The 25,446-nt window shown below is 37.2% G+C and overlaps 2 protein-coding genes across 6 annotated transcripts in view; one reads left to right on the plus strand and one right to left on the minus strand.

Annotated features, from left to right (window-relative positions):
- micu3b (mitochondrial calcium uptake family, member 3b) overlaps positions 1 to 16,690 on the minus strand; it is a 26,077-nt gene extending 9,387 nt beyond the window's left edge. For 2 of the 5 annotated variants that reach the window (XM_079838183.1, XM_079838182.1), the window contains exons 1-11: positions 16,357 to 16,631; positions 14,840 to 14,984; positions 11,565 to 11,596; positions 11,401 to 11,479; positions 7,784 to 7,831; positions 7,618 to 7,700; positions 7,463 to 7,537; positions 5,967 to 6,008; positions 4,831 to 4,926; positions 2,337 to 2,428; positions 295 to 466 (exon numbers count right to left, since the gene is read on the minus strand). In XM_079838183.1, the coding sequence (XP_079694309.1) occupies positions 295 to 466; positions 2,337 to 2,428; positions 4,831 to 4,926; positions 5,967 to 6,008; positions 7,463 to 7,537; positions 7,618 to 7,700; positions 7,784 to 7,831; positions 11,401 to 11,479; positions 11,565 to 11,596; positions 14,840 to 14,984; positions 16,357 to 16,611 (1,119 nt within the window). In that variant the 5' untranslated portion in view covers positions 16,612 to 16,631. Of the gene's footprint in view, positions 1 to 294; positions 467 to 2,336; positions 2,429 to 4,830; positions 4,927 to 5,966; positions 6,009 to 7,462; positions 7,538 to 7,617; positions 7,701 to 7,783; positions 7,832 to 11,400; positions 11,480 to 11,564; positions 11,597 to 14,839; positions 14,985 to 16,356 lie in introns of all 5 variants that reach the window. The other 3 variants (XM_079838184.1, XM_079838185.1, XM_079838186.1) reach the window with 3 other exon arrangements.
- A 900-nt stretch (positions 16,691 to 17,590) lies between these two features.
- Positions 17,591 to 20,033, plus strand: fgf20b (fibroblast growth factor 20b). The gene is made up of 3 exons (XM_079838190.1): positions 17,591 to 18,215; positions 18,709 to 18,812; positions 18,992 to 20,033. The coding sequence occupies exons 1-3, from the start codon at positions 17,939 to 17,941 to the stop codon at positions 19,235 to 19,237; spliced, it is 627 nt and encodes a 208-aa protein (XP_079694316.1). The 5' UTR covers positions 17,591 to 17,938; the 3' UTR covers positions 19,238 to 20,033.
- Positions 20,034 to 25,446: the final 5,413 nt, after the last annotated feature.

The raw sequence follows: 25,446 nt of genomic DNA on the forward strand, positions 1-25,446 counted from the left end.
CCTGATCAAATTTAACATTCCCTTAATGTTTTTTCCTAACATTTACATAACCAAAAAAAAAGTTTAAAAAAAAGATCCTGATCCTGAACTTTCAGGAATAAAGTTTTCATAACTTAAAGGGAACATCAGCAAAATGTTCTTAGAACATATTTTGTTAGCCGATTGTTGTAAAAAAAAAAAAAGTGTAGATTTTATGTATATTGTTTTGGCGAATGCAAATCAGCATCAAATCTGAATGTGGTATTGTGGTGTGTGTGTGTGTGTGTGTGTGTGTGTGTCCAAAGCAAGTGTTACCTTTTCATCGGGTATGCTTTGACGCACATTCTCAAGGTAGCCTGTAATGTTCTCCACTGTGGTGTAGCGCAACAGGATACGAGCGAAGTCTTCCTCACTGATGGCGGTCATTCCCTTGGAGTAGCTGAGGAACTCAATCTCAAGGACTTCTGTCTGCAGGTTGTCCATGAATCTGCCAACAAAGACTCACTCACTCAGTAGGACACTAGACTAAGTGAATGGACCATCCCAACGTGCTTTGATAAGAATACAGCATCTTCATGCATTAATAACATGGCCCCAGGTCTTTCCCTTTTTATTATTTTATACATATAAACTTAAATTAGGATCATGATAGAGCTAAAGGGGTCATGAACTGGCTTTTTAAAACATTTTATACTGTTGTCTGAGGTCAACTTATGATGTTTGTGTGGTTTTTACACTCAAAAACATCATAATGAATAAGTAATAGGCTATTTTCTGCCTTGGTTTTGTGCCGCACTGAAGACTTGGAAGTAAATGCCCATGGCTAGGATTGGATAAGATTTGCATATTTAATGAGCTTCAGCTCCCCTCAGTACATGTGGGAATTGTTTTGAAAGCGTCTGGGGAAATGCTCACAGGACTCGCAAAATATCTTTATCAAACAAACACAATGATTCATCTCTCATCCACCCGCGATTGATTGGAATGTTATTTTTGTATTACTTGGCCGGCCCGATCAGTGAATATAACCGCAAACCGTACACACACACACGTGCCACGCAAGAAAGGAATGTTATTTCACTATTTAAGATAGCCTGTCGGCAGTCCGGTGATACGTTTTGGTAGCCCGTCTGAAAAACACATTGGGCTTTGCGAGCCCTGGCCCATAATGTTATAAGTCCGAGTCTGATCACGAATGAACCAATAACACCTCAAATAAAGGATTCTCCAGCCTGTGACAGCATGCTAAGGTATGTAATCAATAGATATCAAACAATCTATAACAATGCAATGTTTTACTCACATAAGTGTGTTGCACCGTTCCTGTCGGATCAAATATAGAAGGCACAGCATTGTGCTTTAATCTCAATATGTCTGCAAATCCAGTCTCGACCTGTATCTTGTTTACAATCGATTCCGCGGTGAAACGAAGCGAACAAATGCGCAATGTCTTACACACGTGAGCTGGAACCGGCATGTTTATTGCTCTGTAGCGCGACCCGTTTAGCTCCACGAGTCGGTGGGTGGGCTTGAGGCAGTGCTTCTGCATTCTATGACGTCAATGGTCGACATATTCTGAGATCGAGCGTTTTCTGGGCCTGGTGTCAATAAACATTTTTTTTTGACTAACAAGGAAGTTTCCAGCTCCGAAACTTACAGGATATTCTTATATCACAATGAACTTTTGTATATCAAAGGCTCAAAGGAAAGTTGATTTCTCAATTCATCACCCCTTTAAATCTTCACTTAAAGGTGCTGTATGTTAGAATGACACTCCTGTACTGCAGACCAAATTCAAAATATTTTTTCCCCCACTCCCTTCTCCTCACACTTGACGCTCACGGGGGTTGCAAGTTTGAGGACACGCAACAGGAACGAGCGCAATTGAAAATGGAAGGCGAGGAGATTCACACACCGTAAGTTGATGAGTGGACTTTTCCGCCTTTTAATGTGCTTCCGCTCATAGACATTTTAGATGGATGCGAGAGTTTTTAGGTCGGGTAGAATCTGTGATCTCTGACCCAGTTTGTTTGCTGGCTTCAATGGCAGAAATATGCTGTTTTTTCTGCCAACTGGTAACCTGTGGTGTCGAAATACTATTGGGTAAACTGGCAACATGCGTTATAGTACAGACCAAAACTAAAACTGACATTCTGACACGGAACACACATTTCAAAGTAAAATAACTGGCTGTAGCATAGTTTTTCCGAGAAACGAGTATGTGAAACATGGTTTCCTAAATATCTGCAAACATATTATGGTATTTTTATGCTTTAGTACAGTCAAAAACGTACATACAGCACCTTTAAGCCTAGAAGGCTATATTCAAGATCATGGTCATCAAATCTGTCTCTCACCTGTAGAAGTCATCAAAGTTAAGTTCAATTTTGCCCTTTCTTCCAAAGAAATGAACCAGCAGAGTTGTGTCGGTGACGCTTTCTGGTTCGTGCTGTGAAAGCAAATTATGAAAACATATTATTCAGCAGTAAGAACTGAACGATAGAGCAAAATGTGTCAGAATAATTGCACACCAAAATAGCTTGATGAGGATGTGCAGCCATAAACATATAACAACATAAATAAACAACACAGGTACACAAACAAATGTCAAATGTACATTTAATTGGCATATAATGATTCATTAAAATCATCTGATTTAGATTTGAAAAAAGCATCTCTATCATACATCTTCAAAATCACACATGAACAATTGTCCTTTGACTTGGTGGCCTTCTGCTAGCTGTGAATTTAAATTAAAGGGATCATAAAAATTCTGTCATCATTTTTTTCACACTCAAAAAACACTCTCCTTAGCACATCCATGACATTTGTATGGGGCTTTTTTGAAGTTTAAAATCTCCTGTCCCCACATGCACTGTAACCGAAGAAAGTCACACAGGTTTGGAACAGGTTTGAGGGTGAGTAAATGATAAAAGAATTTTCATTTTGGGTAAAATATTCCTTTGAATGTTAATATGCAAGTGTACTAATATGTTAAAGGCACAGTATGTAAGTTTCACTGCTAGAGGTCGCTTATTCAAAACACCAACAAAGGTAGCTTGATGACACCATGAATGAGTGTGGAATCAGCCGATGAAAAGCAATCTGACGGGACTCAGGCATTTTACATTGCTGTTTTTATTATGCTTATATGCAGCAGTCGGTCGCTGTAGCTCCTTTCGTTTTGTTGTTTATGCATATTTTATTATTAAAGTTATTTTTAACATTCGCCTCGTTCTTCCCTGAATTTATTACAGCTACATTTGATCACATTTGATCATTCACATTATTTTATTTCATTCTAATGGAATAGCCAGTGCTGAATTCTAATGGAACAGGAAGTGCTGATTACTGCTCATACAGGACACTTAATTAAAGTGTGTGGTAATTTTTGCGAAAAATTTCAGCTAAAAAACTTGTTTGAAAGTTATGTTAACGTTACTGTGTGTTTGCTCGGTGGCTGCTATGAGACACTTGTTGCGCACTGCAGTAATCTAGATCGATATTAGAATATCTATATCTATATCTACAATACATGGGTCGATTTTTCTTTTATGCCAAAAATCACAAAATCATGCTCCATGAAGATATTTTGTAAATCTCCAACCGTATATATATATAAATATATATATAAAGTTTTATTATTAGTAATATGCATTGCTAAGGACTTCATTTGGATAACTTTAAAGGCGATTTTCTCAAAATTTAGATTTTTTTTGCACCCTCAGATTCCAGAATTTCAAATAGTCGTATCTCGGCCAAATGTTGTCCTATCCTAACAATTTATTACAAAACAATTACCCTTAAGTTATGACTGGTTTTGTAGTCCAGGGTCACATATTAATAAAAGCTTGACTTGTGTCGCTAAATGGCATGCAATTCATTTTAAAATATTGTACGGTGGCGAAAATGCTGTATAACTGCTTTTTCTGATTACCTCTTTCTGTTAGCCACTTGTTGTCTGATTACTTTTTGGGTACAAACATGTAACTCGTGGTAAATCAAGAAAACAAGAGATTCAAACAAAAAGACTAACCGTGTTGAGCTATATACACCTGTCTAATAAAACATAATATATTAAAGTGGAAATCAAGGGTAACCGGGATATATTAATAATTGACATGCGATGCAATGATACAGGACGTTACACTGGGTAGAATAGATGATTTCTCTGGATTTAAACATTGTTGGAAACATTTGGGATGGTGTAAGTATACAAGTCAGCAAAATATATAACATTATTCTAGTGGTTTTTGGATATTTTAATCCAAAAATCTCACATATTGTGCCTTTAATATGTTTGACAGAGCAAAGACACATCATGAAGCAGCCGACATCATCCCATGCCACACAAACAACCGGCTGCTTGTGCAGAAATCTGCATACCAGATATACCTCAATGCTCTTTTGCAGCCACGTATCTTTACAAAAACAAGAGGCACACTCTATCTGATGGTATTTTTTTTACAAAGATGCCTTAAAATGTCATAATCATAATATACTCGATGTACATTTTAATATCCGAGCTTGGTAAATGGCTCAAAAACAATGTCAAATCCATTTACTAAGCACCAACATCAAATAATAATCATTTTATTGAGATGCATGAATAAGGCCAAACATGATATATTCCTGTATGGCTCAGTTATAATTATAATAAATCTTAAGTATTTGAAATATATATTAATATCTAACTTTAACAACATGAAGTGTATTGACATTAATGAATGAAAATGACAATACACAAAAAACAACAAACAAAAAAACAATGGGCAGAACCTCACATGGGATGGGGTACAGGGAATTATGGGATTCGAACGAGAAAACAAGTGAGCTCGAGGATACTTGTACCTCCATCAGATCTGAAAAGAGAACTATTCTCGCACCATGCCTTAGAACATCCCAGAAACTTCTGGGTTCAGACTGAGGCTGCTCTTTTTTAAGTACCTGCATATCAGAGGTGAAAATATTAAAGGCTTAACAATATTCGCCAAAAGACAATGCAGTGAATGACTAATACACATGCAAAACCATCTGAAGTAATGTTATGGAAATGTTAAACAGCAAAAAAAAAAAATTTCAACATTGATAAAAATAAGAACAATTATTAATAATTGAGTATCAATAATAAGTAACATTAACTGAGAAGCAAATCAGCATTTTAGAATAATTTCTGTGACACTGAAGACTGGAGTAACGACTAACGACTGCTGAAAATTCAGCTTTGCCATCACAGGATTAATTAAAATATATTAAAACAGAAAACAGTTCTGTTCAATTGAAATAATTGTTCACTATATTCCTCTATTCTATAGTTTATTGTGGTTTAGCACCGAGCTAAAAATCTCTCTTGTTTGCTGCGGAGGCGGTTTCAGCTGTAACTCTTAGTGACACAAAACTTCTTGGTCAAGCCATTACAAGAAGTAACCCAAACCCAAATACCACTCTTCAAGTAACTGTAAAAATAAAACATGGGGGTCCAGGGAGAGCTGCCATTTTTCAGGTGAGGGCCTTTTTAACGTGATTCTGTGAGACCATTCTTTGGCAAAAAGCTCCTGACAGTAGACAAGCAACATAAATCATCTGTCATAGTCTCTGGATGATTTTTCTGCTCTCCTAGACAATAGAGCTGCATTTCAGACTGTGTCTGACTGAGCCCCATTAGAGCTGCATTGTCCCTCTTCTCTGGAGGTGAGCCATGCGTGAGGGTCACTCTGTTACGCCCTTTCCAAACATTTCAGTATGTAAAATAATATTGCTCCCTGACTGTCTGAAAGAAGCCATTGAATGTGAATGTAACCCTTCTGGTTTATTGAGCACTAACTAGGGTGAAGCTGCATAAATATTAGCGTTTACGACGGACATGCACAGTTGCTGTTGACCATGACTGTACAAGTTCAATCAAGCATCAACCACATTAACCACCATGCTTAGAACACACGTCAACATCATGCTCATAGGGATCCTTTACTATACAGTATACATACATTGCTGCTGACAGATCCTTGATATCCATACAGTTCCACACTCTCACACAGCCAAGATTAGGATAGCGTGCAAAACAGGGTCAAATCAAATCACCATTCAGCATTTGTCATATTTCACTAAGGATTGTGAAAGACAATGAACTATTTTTCAATACACAATCTGTAATAATCAGCATTTCCCCAGCATGAGAGATAAGAGACTCATTGTAGTTTTACACTCTGCAGAAAAATATATTTTTTTTACCATGCAAATTTGTAAAAATGAACATCATGCATGAGTCATGCATCTCTCAAGTTTAAATGCGATTGAAAACATGCAACAATAAAATCTCAGACTAAATCAAATCAATAATGGATTTCTATTCCAACATAGAGGTTAAAAATGAAGGATTAGTTCATCCAAAATGTCTTCCATAGAACACAAAAGGAGAGACTTATAGCAAATTATAGATATAGCAATGTATTTATTATTTATTAAAAAATGATTAAATATTTAATTAAAGCAAATGCAATAAAAGTGAATGGTGACCATGGCTGCCTAGCAATTTCAGACTCTTCCCCATACAAATCAATCAGAAATGTTGACATTTAAGACATTTGGGGCACTATTTATACGATCTGAGCGCAAGGTCTGAAGCGCATGGCGCAGGTGCACTTAGGGAGTGTCCGAATCTTGGAAAAAACGGTCAGCGCACCAGGGCGCATGGTCCAAAAGGGTCTCTTAATGAGTCATGGGTGTGTTTTGGGCGTAACATGCAATAAACCAATCAGAGTCTCATCTCCCATTCCTTTTAAAAGCCAGTTGTGCTTGCACCACGGCAGATTCGATATTTACATTGCGAGCGGGAAGACTGAAGGCTTCTCTTCAGAGAGGAATCCTTTTATTTTTTATATTTTAACATGTTTGTGTGCTGCTGTGTGTGTGTAATAAGCAGAGTGTACACACATTGTGCACCCACCTATAGGCGCATATTACTAACGCGCCCTTTAAATAACACAAAAAATACTGCTTTTAGACCAGGTTTTTGTTGGTCAATGGCGAAGTCGTTTTCAGTTGCCTCAAAATAGAAACACACCAACAATGCGCCTGAACACACTCATTTTCACACCAGCATGCCCATGGGCGAACACATGACGCTGGACCTGAAAATCATAACTGCGTCAGGCTGAATGTAGCAAAAAAACACTTGCGTCATGCCTGGCATCGCATTGCGCCGGGTGTATGATAGGGCCCATGGACTGCTTTTATGGAGCACCATTCACTTTATTGAATGGAAGAGAGCAGTGTGAACATTCTTCAAAAATTCTCCTTTGGTGTTACACAGATAAGAAAGAACAATGGGTTTGGTACAGAATAAGGGTGAGAAAATGAAGACAGGCTTTTTATTTTTGGGTGAACTATTTCCTTAAATCACTTTCAAGTAAAATGCACATCAATTCAAGATATGGAAAGTGCGACTGAGGACTGTAAAATAATGTTAGTGTTTTTTTCTTACGAGTTGAGATGAACTGTCAGGATCTCCTCCTCGCTCTTTTTTCTTTTCATTTTTCTTACGGAATATCTCCTCTAGCTAAATGAAAAAAGCAGAATGTTATCTTTGCGCATTCTGACATTCAGATTAATAATAAACAACAACACAAACAACCATACCACCATGAATTCTCTCTTATCCACCATTTCATTGCCATCGGCATCAAACATGTTGAAAGCTATTTTAAAACCTGCACGTGGCTCTAGAAGACAAAAGAAAGACATCTATACTTCTTGTGACGTTTGCGCTAAACAAGCGTGGAGAATTACCTAAAGACAAACTTACTTGTCAAAATGCAAAGCAGAAACAGATACTCCGTGTAAGCGATGACACCTGAAAAACAGTACATAAACATTTCCTTTTAAGAGTTCAAATAAAGCTTCTGTTCCAACATCCCAGAACCTGCCTTCAAAATATATTTTACTATCGAATGTCATTTTAAACTGGAGGTTCTTTCTTCTTTTACATTGATAAGATCTAAGAGGATCCTGTTCTTTACTCTTGTTTGGTGTTCTCTTTGCACAAACAGAGACGTTAAAACGTAAAGTAACCAGGCTGGACACAAACCCAAACAAAATTAGACCAGGCCACTGGCTCCTGAGTTCCCCTCTGTTTATTTTCCTAGGTGTAAAACATTCTCAAGTGATCTGTAACTGATTGCAGATGCCTGATGTGGGTTTGTTTTCCTTTTTGAGGTCTGTTAGTCCTTTGTTGTGTGAGAGGAGAAGAAAGGAAGAGCAACTGTCAGGTCTCTGTCTAGGAGAGACTTAGGGAGAATTGTTCCTGCCATTGAAAGCATTCCCAAGCTTTTGTTTAAAGGAGATGATAGTGACTTGGACACAGATAGTTCAGAAGGGCTTCTTTGAGTGCTGTGGGAAAAGGACTTTGGAATGTTTAAGGAAAAGGATAAAGAAAGGTGTGTGTAAAACAAAATAGAGAAGATACATTTTCACAGGCCACCCTGATCCTTGATGCATCTGTTGATTGATTCACCAACAGTTTATATTTATATGTAAAGGTGCACTATGTAATTTTTTTGAGTAAAATATCCAAAAACCACTAGGCCAGTGTTATATATTTTGTTCAGTTGAGTACTTACAATATCCCAAATTTTTCCAACTATTTGTAAATCATGAGAAACGTATGAGGGAGTCGCCTGTGGATTGCGTCATATCTGCGTTCCCCTCGGTTTCCACTCAAATGTGTCTAATATGATAAACAGAGCTGCGTTACCTCATACTCATGACTGGAAAACCGGAAGTGGTGCCGGCGACTGTGTCATAATAAAAGTCCCGCCGGAGACTGTGTCATAGACTGTGACCCGCCGCTCTTCTCATTAACAATCACTCCAGCGGCCTTGCTCAGCTCCACAACACTCGGTCCTGCTCCGCTTCATACTACAGTAACGTTAATAATCGCATCCATGAACATGATTCCTATCCCGATTCTAAGACCACATGCCCCAAGATTCTGCGCTCAAACGTGGCGTCATCAAACTACGCCTTACATAGTGCACCTTTAACTAAGGCTGGGAATTGAATGTGTTCATTTAATATAATTAGTTATATAAAATATAATATATTCATTCACTAATTTATTAATAATGAGCAGCAAATCAGCACATTAGAATCATTTCTGAAGGACACTGAAGACTGGAGTAATGATGCTGAACATACATATATAGTTTAATAATATATATTAAAATTATATTATATTATATTATATTATATTATATTATATTATATTATATTATATTATATTATATTATATTATATTATATTATATTATATTATATTATATATTCAAATAAACAAATCCTAAAATATTTTTGAACTTAAGTATTATGATTTACAAATGCATTTAATCATGACCCTAGACCCTAGTCAATGCCATCAATGAATTAAAGCAAGAACTACACGTCTATTCAGTGCTTTACTCGTCTGCTACAACAATATCTTTAGATTATCTTCATTTGGGGGCTTCTTTACTCAGCAATTCAACATATTAATTTATGTGATTCATATCACGCAATGAATTCACTTTTATTTTTCAACTGATTGCCCTATGTGTATCTACACCATTCAAAACTTGGTTAAGACATCCACGGCTGCCTGTGCATTCAGTCTTTTGGGATCCCAGACAGGTTTCATTAGAGCCACACACCTTCAGTCTTGCAGAAAGAAATCCAGCCCAAGAGCTCAAACAGTTGTTAGAACACAAAGAATTCCACAGAAACAATTGATATAGAGTGTCAGTGATGGAGATGTAATCCAACGCCATTCTTAGAATTCATACTGTCCAGAGTGATACAGGGCTGCCACTAGGACAAGTCTCAACATTGCAAAGTTCAAACAGCTCTTTTCATTTTCTGAAGTAAGGCTTTGTTCACAGATCAAGCCTATCTTCTTTTTTTTTAACCTAAGTGCAGCTTTAACATTTAACAGCCGGATTAAAAGCCCAAACCCAGGCACTAGCACTCAAGGAAAGCAACGGTGGGCAGAGATATCATGCACTATGTGGAGAGTTTTAGTGTTTTAAGTGTAAGAAAAAACACTACAAGGAAAGTACTGTTAGCATCATGGAAAGCCCCACACATTAAAAAGCTGATATTTCCTCATAAATTAAATGAATATTCTTCAATTAATATTCTACTTCTTTTTTCGAAACCCTTAGTGACTATATGTGCATACACTACCGTTCAAAACTATGGGGTCAGTAAGATTTTTAAAAGTTTCTCTGCTTAAAAGTTTTCTGTTATGCTCACCAAGGCTGCATTGATTTGATAAAAACAGTAATATTGTCAAATATGTTCTGTTTGAAAATATGATCAAATGTAATTCATTCCTGTGATGTCATTACTCCAGTCTTCAGTGTCACATGATCTTTCAGAAATCATTCTATGCTGATTTGCTGCTAAAGAAACATTTCTTATTATTATCAATGTTAACAGTTGTGCTGCTTAATATTTTGTGGAAACCACAACAAAAGAAAAATTAATATTAAAGTAATTTAACTAATCGTGATTAATCTCATATGTTTATAGCTCCTTTTTAAGGAAAGAACAATTATGTGTAATGAGTGCATGAAATATGGAAAAAAGTCCTGCACAAATTTGTATATTACAAAATGTTTTTTTCAGGATTCTTTGATGAATAGAAGGTTCAAAAAGAGCATTTATTTGAAATGTTTTGTAACATTATACATGTATTTACTGTCACTTTTGCTCAATTTAATGCAAAAATATTTTATTTAACACTGTGGGTAATGTCATTTTTAAGATTCTTGCAATAGTATAAGCTATTGTTAATATGTCAAGTACGATAATAAGGAAACACTGCTTTTTCTTAAATCATGTCTAAAAAGTAAGACCTCAGGGTAATATGAAGCTGGGTAATTTATGGATTAGTGTGACTGTGTGAGCATGACACACCCCTCGGCTGAGCGCATGATTATTTTCTATTCAAAACAACATGAACATACCACACGTTATGCACTGGGTGTTTTTTGTCACCTTCCTATCTGTGATTATCCCAGAGCAAAGTCACAGTAATGCCAGACTGATTGAGAGATAAGACACCATTTACAGCCTGTGCACTCTCCTTCCTCATGAGGCATAACACCATCGTTTCATAACACCATGTATGTGGGTGGTCTAAGCATCTGCGCACTCCTGTATCCTAATTCTACCTACGTCACAATATCTGTTAATTAGAGATGTTTTGGCTTTATGCACATCATTCATAATTTGCCTATCATGTTAGCCACACACAATTTGCACTTTGAAAGCAGATGCTGTCAAAATCAAGTTGCCTGGAGGGATTTACAATGATCAAATGTCAAAGCAAACAACACTGCATTTTACATTACAAAACAATATACATACCATGATTATTAGGTCTCACCTCTTTCACGCAGGTTTCGGAACAGGCGGGATGATCCTTTCCAAACAGGTGGCGTATCTGACAGAATCTTGTCTAGATCCTTTTAAAAGAGCGCATATACTCAGGATCATTCAGAAAGTCAGAAGTAGATAAATATTCATTAAACAAAACAAAAAATATCAAACCTGTTTTGCGAGGGATCTCCAAAACCTCTTTTCTAAAAAATAATACAATAAAAAGATATATAAGAATAAGTAACATTGTAAAAACTATTTCTAAATGAAAGCTGACAAAAATTGTTGCCAAAATCATAAAATCTAAATTAGCGTAACACTACTTTGTGTACCAAAATTCTGTATTAATGACAAAATTGCACTTATGCTATACAAAAGATATCATACGTTCAGACACTGACAAAATACAGAAAATCTTGCTGTCTTTTTGCAGAGTATGTCGTTCAGGTTGAAAAGATACTGTTACAGTGAAGCAGACACTCTGAAATGTTTTGACTGGGTGAATCTGTTTCCCCTTCCTCAGCAGTTTGGCTATACCTATATATTCCTATAATGCATGACTACTTGTCAAACATAGATATATGGAATTATTCTTTATTAAATAAAAGAGATAACCTTTTCTATTCAGTTTGTGTTGCATTGAAATTAAAATAAAAAAAGCGATTCTTTCACTATATTAAACTATAAGGTTTAAATATGAACTGTAGCTTCTGTTTATATAATGCACTCAAAGTGTGCAGCTTTACAGCCAGAGCATAAAACCATAAATACCACTATTCGTTCCGTCATGCATATGCCATTATAGATAGTGATGCAATGTTTGCCTGCCATATTAGAGTTCACATTTTATTCCAGTCTGCACATTCCAGGAAGTCCAAGTTTCAGATAGCAGCAAACATGACTGGTTGAAACTTAACCCCCATACAAGTATAGCCGGGTCGTGAAAATACAGCTATAGAGCATATCAACTCTACCATCTGGACCGATCCCGTTTATGTGAGACGAAAACTTAACGCCTTTAGTTAAGCAGAGATCCACTGTACTTGACACACACATTTAAAAGTTGTCTGTCTAGCTGGTTTCAGATTTTGGTTATAGAAATAGGTCATAAAATGTGATGCTGGCGGAGAGAGATGCAGGTGTTACGGCTACATATGCTGATTTTATGCCTGCAGGGTTACTTGATTTTCAGATTTTAAAAAGTTATACCTTACTAAGGCAAAGATCTGTCATGCTGAATTAAAAGGAGAATTTTTGAAGAAAATGCTATTCATATTTGCTTTTGAGGCTGATTTTTTAATGAATCAGATGATCTGGTTCGCAAAAACACATCTGTAAATGATTCACATACAAATTTGTGATTCATAGCCATCACTACATTTTATTTATGATGATTTTGCACTTTTTTGAAGTTTGAATGCTCCATTGAAGACAGGTTTGAAACAACATGATGGTGAGCGAATGATGAGAGAATTTTTACTTTTGGGTGAAATAATACTTTCAAAGGCACAATATGTAATTTTTCACCGCTAGAGGTCGCTACACTAGTCATAGCTTGACGACGCGTTGATTTTGCGGAATCATGGGAGTTGTTGTCTTCACCTCTACATAGGGTTGGGTACCAAAACCCGGTGCCAATATGACACCGGTACCTATATAACCGGTATGTACCGGACCGAATCAGAACGCAGATTTCGGTGCCACTTAAATTCAAACGTGCTTTCGCGCTTTGGCTGGCGCCAAGCCAGAGACAGACGCACGTGCTCAGCGCTCGTCACATATCACAACTATTCAGTGTTTTCAACCACATCATGTCTATTTTAGGTTTCAGACATTTAAATGCACATAAGTACTAGCAAAAAATACACACTGATGTCTATGGAAGGCAATAACAATCCTTTCAGACAATTATAATTTGACTAACTTGCGTGTTTTATTCACATCATGATACACATTATATAGTTTAATCTATTCTTCTCCCAGTTCAGCAGTCACTTACTTTCATGTATTTCGTGAGACCGGATGAATGAATATGGATGAATATACGTGTTATAAATCCGACAGATCCGAATCTCTGAGGCGCAAACTAAAATGGCGACGCCCATCGTGCATTATAGATCAACTAACACACATTCACTCACACATATTTGAAAATCAGAATATCAGATAGTTTGTGACATAGTTTGTTAATATTTTGAATAAAAAAGAAAAAACTGAATAAACCCGATACACCTGAGCTGTCATGTGCGCTATTGCGGCTGCTGTGTGTCATGTGAGAAGCATGACGCGTCGCAATGGAAACAATAAGGTGATGCGTACTAAAATATTTAGCCAGAGAATATGGTCATATTTCAAAATAAAGCTGAACCTTGAAGCTGGTTTGTAGCATACCAAGAATACAGACTACTTTGCTGTTATTAGTCCTTGTGTCACTGTTATTAGTGTTAAATTAGGCTTGTTGTAATTGGGTCAAATGGCTTAGGTTTTACTGTGAATTTGTTAAGTAAATTGTGTTTAGTATTCATTTATATTTATATATTAAGTATACTTTAAACTTTTAATAAATGGTTCAATTTAAATAATAAAAAAAAATCAATAAAAAGCCATTCTTTAATGTCATCCACCTTGTTTTGTGGCTCTTTTTTTTTTTTTAAAGAAGTATCGGTTCAGGCACCGTTTAGGCACCGGTACCATTTAAAAACAAAAAAAAAACAATATCCAACCCTACCTCTACAGCCGGTGGAAAAGAATCTAAAGGGACTCGGGCAGAAATCATATTCATAGATGAGCTAATGTATTACAGATTTATTAACGTAAAAGTAGTATGAAGCAAGATGGGGCTGAAAGCCGTTGGAGTGGAACGAGGCCACTGGAGCGATTGCTAATGAGATTTTAAGCATGGTAAAACATGATACTCATGGTAAATCAAGAAAACAAGATTTTAACAATAAGACTAACTGTGTTGAGCTGTATAACAATCAATAGTTTTCTGTTGATGAATGTATCCAAACAGTTGCTCACCCGTCTAATAAAGCACATATTATACTAAAGCGTCTTTGGTGTTTCCATGGTTGCTACAAAATAAACTGGAAATTGAGGGTAACGCGGGTATGATGTCATTGATAGATGACACATGAACACGGTCCGTGTCCTGGTTAAAATTGCTTATTTCTCTGGATTTAAACATTGTTGGAAACCTTGGGATAATGTAAGTACACAAGTCACCAAAATATATGGCATTGTTTTTGAATATTTTAATCCAAAAATCTTACATATTGTGCCTTTAACTAAGATTAAGTCAATAGGAGAAAGTCGTTCAAATGATTTTACTTGCCATTTGTCAGACACTAGGAATCTGAGAGCTTCACATGGTAGTCTACAGTCACACAATCATATGTTGAGTTCATTTATTCTGCTAAGGAAGATGAACTGTTTGTGTAACTCACTCTTTGGTTCGCTCATAGTGACAGACTCAATGAAGTCGAGGGGTGTCATGTAAAGCTGTCCATCATACTCCATTGAGCTGAAGAGCCTGAACCTGTGCTCATGCGCTGACATCGACACCTCTTCATCTTCAGCAGATGCACTGGCCTATAATCAAACAAATACACACAAGATAAGGCAAGCGTGGCATTGAAGAAAGTGCAAGCCGTCTTTTTCCTTTCCTCCCTGTTTTTAATATCGCTACCATTCCTGTACAAAAACATGCACACAAACATCCACAAGCAGATATATCAAGGGCTAAACTCACTAGGACAGTGTTCTTCTCACTCTACAGTGGCCAGCGGCCAGGCCCACTGGGCACTGTGCAAACACCCTGGGAATGTGTGCCCTTCTACTTATTACCCCCATCAAATGTCCACCCGGCTGCCAAGCTGTCGTGTCCGGTTTCCTTAACCCTGGATTCCTGCATCTCAATCCACAAGTCAAGGTTATGTCCAACCAAAGCAGATAAGGCAAAAACAAAAGGGAACATTGCAGAGAGATTCGCACCAGACTGATTCAATCCTGTATGGTTTAATGATCAATCTGATAAATGCTTTTCGACAACAGTCATACCAAGAGTATGTGCTCCATTTTTGCTTTGTTAAACATATAAAAATAGAACAAAATAATACATTAATTTAACTAATCGTGATTATTCTCATATTTTTAAGCAAAGAAAAATTAATGTGTGCAATGTGTGCAAGAAATAGGGAAAAATAGGCAAATTTGTAAATTACAAAGATCTTGGACTTGTTGTGTGGATTCCTTCTAATTGTTTATGTGGTGTGTGGTGTGCAATGAATATAGTTTGTTTTTCTGTCTAAAAGTGACTTTAACAATAGTATAAATAAATAATTTGTAAATCACATCAAGCACAATATGACTCTGACAATATGAGAAACATATTGTGGTTACATAATATGAGAAACATAAAAGTGACTTTAACAATAGTATAAATAAATATATACTGTAAATCACATCAAGCACAATATTACTCTGACAATATGAGAAACATATTGTGGTTTAGGAACCACTGATCTAAATCACTGTCTAACAAATCTGGCTGGAAGACAAATGCAAAATAAGATTATGGCAGGAGAAAAGGTTGTTGACTGAATTTGCATGACTAGTAAAATGACCCTTTCGGAGCCTAACTACACAGACACACATACACTATACACATCCATGCAAAACACATCCCTTAAAGTGTCCAATACGTACAATCATATCTTTAATATGTGTTCCAATATTTCTGTTATAAGCAGTTTCATAGAATCATAGTGCATCATCACCTGACCGATGAATTTGAGACACTGAATTCAGCACCTCTCTGGTGGAGAGCGACTGTTTTGATGGCACATGAAATCCCCCGAAATTTTAACTGTTTATGAATAATAAAAACCGAGATGCTATAGTACTATACCATGTAAAAGCCACAAACGTAAACACTGCAAAATGTACTAACACGTAGATATACCTGCTCTTTTGCAGCCACTGCTGGGAGCGGAGAAATCAATGCGCGCAGACTCGCTGTGTGTCCCCGATCCGGACTCGAATTGTGCTGGTAGTAAACAACAGCGAATCCACCGAGAGTAATACACAGCCCCGTCCCCACATTTCTCAGAGCTGTTCCTTCCCTCGACGATTGTCCGCTGTTAAAGGAAAGGTTTAACCCATTTGTTAAGCTGGTGAACTTGTTTCGAAGAGCCAGAAACCGACGCACGGCGGCCATTATGACTGTGTCACCGCGGGGAGACTGCGCTCACTCATCGCGAGATGCGACCTCGCCACAAAACATCATGCATGAACACATTAGCAGCTGTATTTGCAGTCATTTGTCCTTTCTATTTAGGTAATATTTTGAAGTCATAGTTAAAGCCCTCAGACCTCAAAATGCTATATTTTAAAATATCGTTTTGAGAAGACAAAAAGTGCTTTATTTCGTTTTATCGTCGCTTTTTTCATTCTTAAAAATATACATGGTGGTTACAGATAAAATACTGCACGAGTGTTTAGTAGATTTGATCAATGTCTGTAACTGTTTTTTGTGCCTGTGTTTCTCAAACTTGTATAGCCTAATAGGTCAATTCACATATTTGTCTACTAAAAATAGAATTAAAGTAGAAATCTGTAACTAAAAAAAACTAGCTATGTCAAATTAATCTGTTAAAAAAAATGGAATTGCCCATCATTAACAGTATCCCAACCCACCCACAATTTTAAAACAAATGGGAAATATTTTAATTAAAATACACTAGTAGCTAAACCTATATACATAAAGCGAGGGTAAACAACTTAAAAAAAAAAACATTAACATACAGTGTTTCAAATGTGGTAGTTCACTTTACACTGCAAATATTTGTGAGTTCATAACAGAAGTAGGCTACATTATTTATAGCCTAATTATTTCACCCCGTAACTCATTTTTGTAAAATATCCCCCGTAACAGCCACACACTGACATGAGCTAATGATATTTAACATTCAAAACGACATAATTATGACAACACTTAGGCCTATATGACTGCTGCTTGCTTCCCTTCTGCTTGTGAGATAGGATAGCCTATTTGGTCCCCGCAATGTATGCAAAACCTGCCCTCACAAAACGAAAACACAGACAACTGTGATTGTGCGCAAAAACTCAAGGCTGGACCAAACCGATGTCCCGCCCACAGAAGCCCTGCACCTGCCCCGCGCGCGCAGCAGCCACTCACTGCGCAAAGCACTTCCCACAACAACATACCTGCTGCCTCAATACCTGCTGCACATTTATTCATGTCAGAAAGCACCACCGGCCACCATGTGGACGAGGCATGAGAGCAGAAATTAAAGGACTTGTCTAAAGTCAGTTATTTGCAGTCACTGTTTCCTCCCCACTGGATATGTCTGTATAATCCACTGGAGTCAAGTGATATTTCATATGCGCTCAGCATGGATCCACTACAAATGACGTACTCGCATGGATATTATTCGTCGTAACAAATAGCTTTGGACGATTGCTTCACCGTATTCATCTAGATCAAGTTTCCCTAACCGCTCTTGCTGGGTTGGAGGTTTGGGATGGCAGCTGTGGGAGAGATCGGGACGTTTTTACAGAGCCTGGAGGGTTTCGGACAGGTCGGATCACAGTTCTTTCTACCACCTCTAGGAGAAAACCTCGGGCTGTTGAATGATCATTTAGTTCCAGCAGAGAGACTGTCACGGAGCACCTCCGCAGATTTAACGCACTTGAAAGGGATCCTGCGGAGAAGACAGTTGTACTGCAGGACTGGATTTCACCTGGAAATACTCCCGGATGGCAGCGTGCAGGGCACGAGAAAGGACCACAGTCGTTTTGGTAATTTCCCACTTTATTTACAGCTTGTTAGATTTATGAACTCAATAGCACTGTGACTGTACACTTTTAAAAAAAATACAAGTAGTCCAGTTTTCATAGTTCATATCGATCAACTTAAAAAGATCATAGAACTTTTAAATCTATAACATTTAATACCTTGAATATGAACCTATGAACCTTTTGTTTCTGTAATTTCTATAAGTAAATAAATAAATATCCAACTCAAAAAGAAATGTATTATTATCAATGCAATATATATATATATATATATATATATATATATATATATATATATATATATATATATATATATATATATATATATATATATATATATATACTGTATATATTTGTATAATTTCTGTATAATTGAAATGTATACAATATCACATTACATATGAAAAATGCATTGCAGTTCAATTTTCTCACACTATATGATGAGGATTTCGACTTCAAAGAACATCTCCTGAACAATCGATTTATTCTTCTCCAGGTATTTTGGAATTCATAAGCCTTGCAGTTGGATTAATAAGCATCCGTGGAGTGGACAGTGGTCTCTACCTCGGGATGAACGACAAGGGAGAACTTTATGGCTCTGTAAGCAGACTTTTACCCGGCTTTGACTTTTTAAGAAGAATGCACAATTGTTGTTCTTATCCAAGCCCAGTAGATGGCATATATGTTTTATCATATTGACCACCTCTCTCTTCATGTTATGAGTTATGAGGAAACTGCATGAATTAGTTCACCAACATGTTTTTTTGTTTGTTTCTTAGGAGAAACTCACAGCAGAATGTGTCTTCCGTGAGCAGTTTGAGGAGAACTGGTACAACACGTACTCTTCTAATCTCTACAAGCATGGGGAGAGAGGAGCACGATATTTCGTGGCTCTCAACAAGGACGGCACGCCACGTGATGGGACAAAATCAAGGAGGCATCAAAAGTTCACTCACTTTCTTCCAAGACCGGTGGACCCTGAAAAAGTTCCAGAACTTTACAAAGAGGTGCTTGGTCACAGTTGAGACCATCTGTGAGTTATCGGCTGAGAGAGATGCCCAGTTTCTTCTCTACATGAGGAGGAGAGGATAACGTTTGGCCAAAGCGTCCAAACATGAGATCTGCTCTGGAAATGCACTGGCCAGTACTGACGGTGAAGACAACAGTTTCGAAAGACTCAAATTGTGAAAGGCAATTTTCATTGTTGGTGTCTTTGTTGCTGGTTCTAACTGACTAGTAGCATAACCATGATAACCAAAACGGAGGGTTTTGGAGGTTTTAAGCATGTTGCTGCTTTGCTCTGGAAATATTCGATATGGGTTAAGAAGGACTTGAAGGAACAATGCTTATGTGATGCTCAGAGATGACAGAACTGGGACGGTGGAGAACAGGAGATGCCATCTCACACGATGTTATTTATACAGTTCTTGATTCACATATTTATTGTATTTATTTATTTGAAAATATAAATATATATTTTTACATCTAAAAGTAGATTTTTTTATTATACCAAACAGTAGAAGGTGCTTTGAAATAGTGGCAAAGCTGTTCTTTTTATATGACGGAAACTGTAAAAGTTACTTATTATTATCACTGCTATGCTATTACAGAGGGCGAGAAAGATTGCAAAATTGCAAAAGTATGAAGAATGCCATGAGACTCTGTGATTTTAATACATTTGTTTCAAGCACGATTTCCCAAAATGGCATGCTGCACAGTACAGGATAAGTATTATCATAAAAAAGCTAGTTTTGTTTGATACAATCTGTTCATTCAGAAGTGATTATTATCTGGAAAACATTAAAGATCTTTTCTAACTGTAATGGTAATCATACATTCTTAAACTATGAATTCATTTGTTGTGCACAAAAAAGGGAAACAAACCAAAGCTGTCCTCTTTTTAAAGGCATGGTTCATCCCCCCAAAAAATCATCATGTCTCACACTCGTGTTGTTCCAAAATGGTATAAATGTATTTTTTCTGTGGAACTTTTTTCCCCTATACATGGAAGTCAGGGGTTAACAATACAGTCTGGTTATTAACATTCCTCAGAATATCTTTTTCATATCTTTCAATCACAGGTTTGGAACGACGTGAGGATGAGTAAATGATGACGTTTTTATTTTTGTTGGCTGAACTGTCCCTTTAAGTTGCTGTTTAGCCTAGACCCAGGGTTGTCCTGCACTCATCAGCATCAAAGTTCTTTTGCGAGACCTTCTCAGGTAACAGCTGCACAATGACTGAATCTGAGTGGAATAAAAACTGACCTTTTCTTTTGGGTCAAACCCAAAGTTAGAGTAATCTCTGCTGATGCTTAGTAATGATGCCTGCTAAGCACACCAGGCAAAGCTATAAAGAGAAAATGTGTCTGCTGAATGAGAAAATAACTGGTTTAAAAATAGAAAACAAACTATATAATTCTTCATACATATAAACCACACAAGGTTTTGGTTTCTCTTTGACAGATAGTACCAGCATTTACACATGAATCCAAGCAAGACACTGGGGAAAATGATATGAGATTTAGACACCACGGGCTAAACCTTCCTGAATGTTGTTTAACGGCTGAATGAGACATTTCTACAACAATGACTAAAGAGGCACATCTACACACAGTTTCTAAACGGATGAGAGGACATTTTATGTTGAAGCATGAAGATATAATCTGCGATCTCAGTATCTCTGTGAAGGCGAGCCAGGGTCTGTGTGCTTGCAACATTTTACAATGTGGGATTTTCCCCATCTCAAAACTTTAGGGTGACTGTTAACAACAGATATATGAGAGTGTGAGTATATGAGCTTCACTCCATGAAGATAAACAATTGTATAATTAAATCGCAAGTGCTCTGATTTCTATCGCCGTATATAGTTTGATTCATTTTGTAAAACATGTTTATGGTCTAACAAATAAAAAGTCAATGTTTCCCCAAGTTCCATGTAATCATGTTGTTTGTTTTGTGCAAATGTCACCGTAGCTATTAGATCACCGCTTTAATGTAAGAGAGTTTGTGTCACAAAATACTCCCTGGCACATGAAGAAACAATATATTTTTCTGTCTGTCTGAGCTGAAATAGATGCCTTTGTCTGTCCTTCTAGCAGGTGGTCTGAGGCACTTTACAGGCAACACTTAAATCCTTCATCCATGCCCTCTCTCATGCACTTAATGGATGCACCCTTATTTTCATCACCTCAGACGTGGCCTCAAAGAGCACTCAAAGAAACCCTATCAGATAGGTGTGTGTGTGTGTGTGTGTGTGTGTGTGTGTGAGTGTGGCATGGGTCCACAGACAGGTGTGTAAGTAAGGGATCTGTCTCTGTGGCCCAATCAGACATTGCAGGTGTTCCCACAGCACTTGTCAGCATGTCCTGGGTCTCTGATCTTCAAGGCCCTGTGTTTGTCAGCTGCGAATATGGGGCGGGAGTTCACACAACCCTGTAGAAATACAGCCTCGGTAGCTTTGTAGTCCCGTGTGGATTACAATAGTGCATAATTCATATCTTTAAAGACTGCAATGTCTCACCTGGTGTTTTGAGTTGTAGTCTCAGGGCAGATTTGTGTTTGCACAAGGGTGGTGTCTGACATTATCCTCAGCAAACTGTTTATCTTGAGCTCTTTTGCATAAATTACCTCTTTAAAGCCAATGGACTATGCTGAACGATCAGCTGAATAATACAGTACTGCTCAAAAGTTTGGAACAATTTTGCTTACAAAGGCTGCATTTATTTGACCAAAAATACAGTAAAAACAGTAATATTCTGAAATATTATTACGATTTTTTTTCTATTTTAATATATTTTAAAATGTAATTTATTCCTTTAATGGCAAAGCTGTGTTTTCAGCATCATTGCTCCAGTCTTCAGTGTGACATGATCCTTCAGAAATCATTCTAATATGATGACTTTATGCTCAAGAAACATTTCTCATTATTATCAACATTGAAACCAGTTTTTGCTGCTTAAAGCTGCAGTCTATAACTTTTTTTGGTTTTAAAAATGATCCAAGATCAATTTTTGAGTAAGTACATAACCAGCCAGTGTTCAAAACTGTCTTCTTACCTTAGCCCCATTCACAACGGTAAACTTGTAATAATGTGTTATAATTTGAGTGGTATTGGTGGATCTCCACAGGAAATTCGAGCATGTCGCTGTTCGTCTTTGTGTCATTACGTCACGTCTGTACACATAAAGAAGGAGTCCCGGGTATATATAGCATGTGAGGATGCTGCGGGTGGCGGATCATTTTATAGCCTTTTCTCACAGCAGCTGGAATAAATTTAGCATTTTGATGGCGGATTGTAATCCAAAAAGGTCCAAAATCATCAGTGACAACTGGAGATTCACCCGTTGTTAAAAGAAAAATATTAGACTGGACAGAAATTGAAATATACAGGTAATGCTAATACACACTAAATACATGTAGTCACACAATGCTGATGTTGTTAACAATACAAATTTCAGAACAAAGTATAACAATAATAATTTGATGTGATATGAGCTAAGTGATCAATATTTAATCACCATTGGTAGCACGATTTATTGTAATGCTTTTTTTCTCAGTTGGTCTGAACAAAATTGGCAGACCTGTTACTTACTTGTTCAGTTGACATTTTCCAGTGAAAATTCTTATTTTGGTCATCCTCCAAGATGTAGAATCTGTGATTCCGAAGTACAATATCCACACCGGTGCAGTGACTGACAGCAGCCACACATACTCCTCAAAATATTAGATTGATCCAAGCAGAGGAGCCGTGCTGATGCACAACCCACATAAAATTATAATTCCACAACTATCTGCAATTGCAGATTTCAAACAGAGATGGCGACAAAGAGGCAAAACTTACGGACTGCAGCTTTAATGTCTTTGCGTAAGATTTAAAAAGCTTGATACTTTTATTCAGCAAGGAAGCAATACATTGATCAGTAAATGTAAAGACGTATACTGTTACAAAACAGTTTCTATTCATCAAAAGATCTGTAAATTACGGGGACTGTCAAAATGACAAAAACAAAACATACTGTAAAAGTTTCATTAAAGTGGTCCATGTGACTCTATCTCTCCTTGATGTATTCACAAGAGTTCATGAGACAAAAAAGAAATTAATTTGTAAATTAATGGTTCTTCGGGGTCAAATCTTTTCAATTACAGTCGCAACATGAAGGTGCGTAATTATAACAGAATTTAATTTGTTGGATGAACTATTTCTTTAATATGATCTGAGACTAGTATGTAATAATATTTTATTATGTCAGACCCTAAAAATAATAAATAATAATCTTCCTGTGGATTCTTCAGTGTAGAGTAACAGTAGGTGTAGAGGAGTTAATAATATCCTTTCACACCTTTTTGGCACGTCATCTTGCTTCATTTTGTGGTGACGTCTTGCCACTCTGCAAGCAGGCAATGAATATATGATGTTTTTTTTTACTTTCAAGCTGTCAACTATAGTTAAATTGTTGTTCTGGTGTTTGCATCCCCATGGAGACATCAGGAACGACTTGCACAATCCAACTAGTGGTTACACCTCTCATAACGTTGCACGTCTTTTTCTATAATGCATTTAGGAACGAGTGGGAGTGTGAAAATGATCAGATTGTATTTTAACACCAAAGGTCATAATGAGCAAAATAGCTCAGATCAGTGTAATGATGATAATATTTTCACACATCTCGGCAGTCATGCGAGACCACTGGCAGTATTCACATCTTCTGAAGTCTCTTCCCCACCCCCAGACTTTTTTTACGGAGACTTTCTCACATCTGCTGAGCAAACTATTCCAATTCTCCCAGAGGGGCCCAGATCTGGCCCTCTCCTTGGCCCATGTGTCCACATTATAAAGCCACAAATTAGCTCTTGACATTTGGGCACCATAATTGCTCCTCAAAAGCATGAGGCATCAATTAGGCTCCCAGCAGTGTGACAGCTTATCCCTATAGGACATGTCTGATCTGAGGACAGAAGCTGCTCACGGCCTGACTGGTCCGGACACAGACACCCAGATCCATGTCCATATAAGCAAATTGCTGCACTCAGAAGGATCACAGATATTCACTGACTTTAAAAAGGCGCTTCTCACCTTAATAAGATAAGCCAGCTTTTGAAAAGTTATTTTTTAATTAGCAAAATAATCACGTTTTTCATTTATTAATGTGCTATACAAATATGTATTCATTTCCACATGAAGAAAGAGTGTTTTGGGGTGTCCGTGAGCATTTGAAATGGCATCATAGATGTCTTTGATTCTCCACAGCAGGCTTTTCCCACAAAGCTCCCTTAACCTAAAGGTCAAAACAAAGGTCAATTGGTTAATTTCCATACTTTCCACCCAAAACATTCTTAAAGCACTCCGAGTAATTCAATCAGCAGCTAGAACATGCAATAACATCCTTGAGTGAAATAGAAAATCATTAGTGTTTGTTTTACATGCTAAGACAAAAAGGACTGTGAGATTAACACTTTGCAAACCTGGGACATTATTTGAGGAGGTCACTGAAAAAATAGCGATGACTAAAATCTGGCAATAGTTTAGATTTATTGGTGAAAACTTGTAAAGACGGTGTTTCAGAGCTTGAAAAGCCTATGAAAGGTATGTGCACTGTACACTCAATGCTAGCAAGTAAAAGTGGAAATGTGCATTGTTGGCCATAAGTGAGGCGGAAAATTGCTAACCCATTTGTCATTGTGCTCCTTGATGTAGAGGTCAATCAATGGATTCTTTCATGACAAGCCTGCAGAATTGAATGTTTTTCCACGGCCTCACCCCTTCACACCTGGACTGCCAGGTAAAATAACAAAACAAGAAGAGTGCAAAATAAAAGAGGGTTTAGCAGAGGACTACCTTGTAGGCCAAGGAAAGCTGATAGGTGAGAGGAATTTTTCATGCATCTAGGTACCTCAATTTGCAATGAATAGAGTGCAAATCTTTTCATACCTTTTTCACCACGTCCTGTTAGCATGCACACATAGGCCTATGCTTTGGCCTAAAACCCCAAGGGTAATTTTCAAGAATGACTTGTACTTGTTTGTTTGTGTGGGCCTAAATGCATTACATTGATGAGGATGTTGAGAGATTACTTTGTTTTCCTGGCTCAGCATTAAAGCACTTCATTCATCATGTGTTGTGTGCCATACATTCCTGATTAACTTTCATTTGGTTCCTGCTAGTAGAGTTCCTTTGCATTCAAGGGTGAGAAGAGATTTCAGTTTACATGACAAATTGCTCGTTGTCTAAATGC

This window comes from Gobio gobio, assembly GCF_949357685.1.
Source record: "Gobio gobio genome assembly, chromosome: 16".
In the NCBI taxonomy this organism is placed as follows: domain Eukaryota; kingdom Metazoa; phylum Chordata; class Actinopteri; order Cypriniformes; family Gobionidae; genus Gobio; species Gobio gobio.

Excerpts from the sequence above, each read along its gene's own strand:
- fgf20b (XM_079838190.1), top strand. The coding sequence starts at position 17,939 with ATGGCAGCTGTGGGAGAGATCGGGACGTTTTTACAGAGCCTGGAGGGT. Across the intron at positions 18,216-18,708 it reads AAAGGACCACAGTCGTTTTG|GTATTTTGGAATTCATAAGC; the intron begins GTAATTTCCCAC and ends ATTCTTCTCCAG. Across the intron at positions 18,813-18,991 it reads AGGGAGAACTTTATGGCTCT|GAGAAACTCACAGCAGAATG; the intron begins GTAAGCAGACTT and ends TTTGTTTCTTAG.